General features: G+C 40.1%; 1 protein-coding gene across 2 annotated transcripts in view; it reads right to left on the bottom strand.

Annotated features, from left to right (window-relative positions):
• Nucleotides 1–1,270: 1,270 nt before the first annotated feature.
• Nucleotides 1,271–6,000, bottom strand: part of MCCC1 (methylcrotonyl-CoA carboxylase subunit 1) — a 60,574-nt gene continuing 55,844 nt past the window's right edge. For both annotated transcript variants that reach the window (XM_045903298.3, XM_064584801.1), the window contains 4 exons: nucleotides 5,529–5,666; nucleotides 4,078–4,185; nucleotides 2,388–2,459; nucleotides 1,271–1,606 (listed from right to left, as the gene is read on the bottom strand). In XM_045903298.3, the coding sequence (XP_045759254.2) occupies nucleotides 1,478–1,606; nucleotides 2,388–2,459; nucleotides 4,078–4,185; nucleotides 5,529–5,666 (447 nt within the window). In that variant the 3' untranslated portion in view covers nucleotides 1,271–1,477. The remainder of the gene's footprint in view (nucleotides 1,607–2,387; nucleotides 2,460–4,077; nucleotides 4,186–5,528; nucleotides 5,667–6,000) is intronic.

Raw genomic sequence — 6,000 nt, 5'->3', positions numbered from 1 at the left:
GCTAATCCCTGTCGTTAACTTTGATTCCAAAACGCATGCCTTGATGTTCTTAGCCTGTTTATTTTGTTGTTACATAGTATTCCACTGTGTGCCATACCAGAGTTATTTACCCCTTCTCCTGCCAACCAACTGGGATTGTTTCCAATGTTATGGGTAATGTGGCTATGAACATTCTTAGTGCACAAGTACGTTTGTACATTTCTAGAAGTGAGGTCATAGGGTATGCAAACGTTCAACCTTGTGAAATAATGTCAAAATTTCTTAAAAGGGCTCTACTAGCCAGATGAATTTTCTACAAATCCCTGTTTTCCCTGCTAAAAAATAATTCAATGTAACTGCTACTTGCAAGATAAAATCCAAAAGGGCTCCTCCTTGCCAGTTAGTCTGGCCCCAACCTCTCACAGCCCCCCAAAACCCTCTACTTCAGTTGGGCAGATCTGTTTTTGGATGTAGAACACACCTTACTCATTTTCGTTTCTTTTTAAAATTTATTTATTTGAAAGACAGCACACACAAGCAGGGGGAGGGGCATAGGGAGAGGGAGAAACAGGCTCCCTGCTAGCAGGGAGCCTGATGCAGGATTCAATCCCAGGACCCTGAGGTCATGGCCTGAGCCAAAGACACTTAACCGAGTCACTCAGGTGCCCCATTCATCTTCTTTTCTTTCCTTTTTTTTTTAGGGAGCAGGGGAGAGGGAGTGAGGGGGGGAGGAGCAAAGGGAGAGGGAGAGAGAATCTTTTATTTTTTAATTTTTAATTTTTTAAAGATTTTATTTATTTGACATGGGGCGGGGCGGGGGGCAGCAAAGTGAGAGGGAGAAGCAGGCTCCCCCACCAAGCAGGGAGCCTGATGCAGGGCTCAATCCCAGGATCCTGGGATCATGACCTGAGCTGAAATCAAGAGTTGGACACTTAACCGACTGAGCCACCCAGGCTCCCTAGGAGAATCTTAAGTAGGCTCCACACCCAGTGTGGAGCTGGACAGGAGGCTTGATCTCACAATCCTGAGATCATGACTAAAGCAGAAATCAAGAGTCGGACACTTAACTGACTGAGCCAGCCAGGCGCCCCAGGAAAATTACGTTCAACTCAATCATGTTTTCAGATTTGCTTCTGTCTCTGAAATAGGTCTATTTTCATCATGATTGTAAGTGGGAAATAATTTAAACAACCTTTTCACTACCCGCCTTCCTAAAAGACACTACAGTGTATAAAATTTGAGGCAGAAACAAACTATATTAGCTTCCAATAAAAAAGTAAAATTCAATCTATTAGTATGAAATATTTTGAGATAATTTATTGTGTTGGTGACCCAAGTACATGATTCTCAAAGATAAAAATGTGTTTTAGCCTAATCATACAATCATTTAGTGAAACTGCTGTTTATTGGACTCCGAGAAAAGCAGGAAGGCACTTTCTCTTTTTGTAGAGATGCTATATTGAAGATACTGCTTAATGGAGCATTTCTTTGATGGAGTTTACTCTGCTTTTCTTTTGTCAGATTCCTCTTCCTCAAACTCGATTAAAGGATCGTGTCTGTTGGCCTGAGAACCTTCTTTGTAGAACACTTTCTTGATCGTGCCATCCTTTGGGGCCTTTATGGTGTGCTGCAGGGACACAAGACATGACAACGACTGCAATACCAATGAAGACTGAGCACGCAGCATGGCAAGAGAGAAGAAAAGTGAAAAATAAAGCCAGTTGTTCTGATGTTTCTCAAGCCTTTTTATACCACAGCACCCAGCGAAAAATAACCTTTTTATGGTGTGCTTTGGAGTTGTGAGGAGTCACTATTCTACATACCTGCAACATACTCAAGGTCACTGATCAGGAAGCTCTGGCCTATTGGTAATTCACAACAAGCTTCACCACAGTCTCACTTGAGAAGCTGTTAAAAACTACCGATCCTCGGGCCCCACTCCAGGGGATCCCAATTCAGCCAGTCTGGGGAAGTAGTTTTGAAAAGCCTTCCCCATCAGGGGATTGTAATATGTGGCCAGGCTAAGAACTACTGGCCTACAATTTCCAACCATCTACAAACCTCAACAGCTCATCTAGTTTGACTGAGGTTTCACCTTGATACTGATGTTTGGCATCCCAAGTTTGGCCTTAGAAAATACCAAGTTTAACAATCAGCTGGGGGGAACTGCCTGAATTTAAGCTATTGATAATTTCTTTAATTTCAGTATCAGAATGGACAGGTGCAGTTTCACAAAATTAAAATGAAAATGTATTTAAAAGAAGGGTGGTTTGGTTTTATGTCTTGCAGTTAATGCTTCCATCAACCCATGGCTCTTAATATTTAAAATGGTATTAACTTATAAAAAAAAAAATTAGGTCTGAAAGTTCCTAAAGTTTAATTGGCAAGTGAACTTGTGATTTCATTACCTCCATTTTCATGGCAAGCATAACCATTAGAGAATCTCCAGCTTTTACTCTGTCTCCAACTTTCACAAATATCTAGAAATTAAGAGTGACAGGTTAATATTGAAAAACACAGAGGTCCCTCGTGGTCCACAGAGTTGGAGTACGAATGTACACAGTGAAAGTATGGATCTATGTGGTTGTCTTATCTGCCAAAGACAGGTGTACTGAGGCAAATCAGAGACCTACAGGTCAATCTGTGTTGCTGGGCCTCTTGTCAGTGGGAAACACTGCTTAGCTCCTCACCTCCATCCCCAAACCATCTAGTTTTCCTTGAATCAGATGAATATGCCTTATATATCTTGAGATCCTTTTGTGTTTTCATGAATGTAGACAAGCCATACCACCACCAAGGAAGAACCAACATACTTAAATGTCATAGGCAGGGGGGAGGGTCACACCTTGTTTTCTAGATTTTATAGGTGGTCTAGGATAGTGCTCCAAGTTTTGAGGCCCCTGTGTGGTAAATGCACAGACGACTATCTTCATGTGAAAGAATTAAACTTATTGGCAACCCTGGAAAAAAAATCTTTATTTTCCTTTTTACATGTATAAATGAACTCATATATATCTCATGTCTCAGCTGTCTTCCTGGTTAACATGGTGATGAAGCAGTTTTTGGAAACATCACACAGTGGAGTTAGGTTCTAAAGTCAACGTGGAGAGCCCAAAGTGTGAAAAATGAGAAACACCTCTGAAAGCCCCCAAATCACCCAATGCTGGGTGATGCTATAATAGTGCTTGATGAAATGCATGGTCTAGAGGGCAGCTATGGGGAAAATGTGCATCTTCTGCCACAGATGTGCAGGGATGCCCACATTATGGAATGTCCACGGGAACAGAGACTGAGTGATCCAAATCTCTGAGTTCATACTCCCTCTGGGGCAAACATCTGTAGAGGGGAGTGGTGGGTGCAATCACTTTCACTACTTAAATGGTTATTTTCTTCTCCTTCTTTTTGGGTACCAAGAATATAGTGTTGAATTTTTATGACTTAGATGCAATTAAAGGGACTCTACTATATTCAAGTGTATAAAAAGGTTACTACTGATCCGCCACCATTTGAAGTTATTTCAGTATGGATCATAACTCTGAATACATATAGCATTCAACACCAAACCTCGTTGTTCTTCACCAGTAGCAGCCTTTCAAATTTCATTTTAACACACATGCAATTACGTACATTAGAAAAACTGTTACTTCACGATAAATTGTTTGCTGTTATGTTTAACATTAAAAAACAGACCTTTTGGATAATGCTTGGTGAATGTTCCATTTTAATCATAAAACGACAAATTTAGATTATTTGTACTTTGATAGAAGAATTCCCACTTTCAAAAATAACAGTATCATAAATTAGGTAAATGGGTATTTTCATTGAAGACTGAACATAGAACTGGAATCTGTCATACAGTCTCTTGTTTTCTTTCTTTTTTTAAGGTTTTATTTTTAAGTAATCTCTACACACAACATGGGGCTTGAACTTACAACGCCAAGACACATGCTCTATCGACTGAGCCAGCCAGGTGGCCCAGTCTCTTGTTTTCTTGAATAGGATGCTTTCCAATGAGAAAGATTTGGAGAGGGAAAAATGATGTATATGCCATTTACTGGGCCTTACTGAACATCCTTCTACATACATTCACATGATTACCTTTTCAATGGTACCCGTCATAGGAGCTATGGTACCTTCCTGAGTTCCATCTGAGCTCATTGAAGACAAGTATTTGGGGACTGGAATGCCAATCTGAGTACTTCCTTCCTATAAATAGAAACCAAACTGGAAATGAAATCAAGATCAAAATCACTGTAGTTTTATTAATATACCTAGGGTAATGACTGTCTTCAAGCTATTTGTTAAATATTAGTCATCTTTAATACCAGGGTTCCAATCAAGCTTTGTGACCTTAAGCAAATTACTAACCCCCTCTCAGTCTTGGTTTCCCATTATAAAGGAGTAATGGCATCATGCCTCACAGGGGATTAAAGGAATTAATGTATGTAACTGTTGATAACAGATAGCCACCATCTGAAAGCCATTTTGAGTAGCATCCCCACTATCAAGGGCTTAGTCTAAGCCAGGAACTGTTCTTAACAGTTATATATATATATATATGTATATATATAAAGAGAGAGTGTGTGTGTGTGTGTCATTGATCATCACAGCAAGCTTACGAGGTAGGCAGGTACTGTTATTTTTCCTGTTTAGAGAAGGGGAAACTGAAGCCAGAGAGTTTAACTTGCCCTAGCTCACACAGCTGCTGAGGTAGAGCCGGGATTTCACATTCCAGAACTCCTACTCGTCACCACTCCACCATACTGCCTCCACCACCATATTGTTACCAGAGTAACTATGGAAAGGAATGCCTGATCAAGTGAGATCATCCTTGATTCTGTATAAAGTAAATTACCGGAAAACTAAAGGCATCTCATCACAAAGGAGTATGATTTGTAAGATGGTTCTCAAATGTGAGAAGACTCTGAAGAGGCCACAGTGTATCTGATAATCCATTTTCTTTTCTGCCCATGTAGAAACTACGGGCTCATCAGGCAGCAGGCTCCTAACTGGGAGCAATGAGTCAGGAGACATGCCCCTACCCAAATCTATGCCACGCCTGCCTCAATCATCAACCATCCTTTGACTGCCAAGACACCACCATTAACCCCCACTACCTTCCTACTGCCCACCTTCCCCACAAGGAATATTGGCTCCACAGACTCTTTCCTCAATGGTCACCTCCTCCCAAATCCCCAGAATTCCAAGTGCCAGGAGGATGGGGTTGGGAAAGTATTCAGGCACCAAATCCCTGAGAAAATACTGCGCACTGGGCAGCGAGATACCCTCTGACAAGAAGGGTGTAAGGACGTGTTTCAGAATTAAAGGAAGAAAATGAGTATGTATCTATCAGTGAGGAGCTGTGTGAACAAAAGAACTAGGGAAGGCAGGAATGTGGCAAAGAAACAGAGTGGAGTGGGGGACACAGAGGAAAGGTCACAGCAGTGATGGAAGGAAGCAGGGTCTTTCTAATGTTTCAGTGGGATGCCTCTGGTCAAGCAATGTTCTCCCAAACTTCAACAGTGTTATTATAAAAAAAGAGACATTACCATGGAAAATAAGTAAATAGTGTTTTCCAGGATAATTAGCTTAGTTTTACTAACAACTCCATTAACAGAACATTTCAGGTAAGTGCAGTCTCCCTCAGTACAAAGATCACCAAGGACTTGGAAAGTTTTATCTTCAATCTGAAAATAAAAACAGAAAAATTAGATCCTTAAAAATGAATAAACAACCCTACAGAATTCATAAAATCAGAATTCTTTACTATTAATAGTTTCAAAAGGAAACAGGTGAAGTATTTTTTTAAAAAGCCATGTATGAACTTTCCCCTAAGTTTCATAAACAAAGTTCTCTAGATAGAAACAGCACAAGATAATTAAAAAAACAGATAACTTATCTACAGCACCATGCTACAGATAAATGTTCACTTGAGAATAACAATAAAAACATGAAATAGAAATACAAATTAAGCAAGATTATTAAAATTCAGTTGACTCTATTACATCTTAGTATTCATTT

This window comes from Mirounga angustirostris, unplaced genomic scaffold (assembly GCF_029215605.1).
Source record: "Mirounga angustirostris isolate CCGP_5_RB_7025 unplaced genomic scaffold, mMirAng1.0.hap1 SCAF_1, whole genome shotgun sequence".
Classification (NCBI taxonomy): domain Eukaryota; kingdom Metazoa; phylum Chordata; class Mammalia; order Carnivora; family Phocidae; genus Mirounga; species Mirounga angustirostris.
This window is presented reverse-complemented; position numbering and strand designations above follow the sequence as displayed.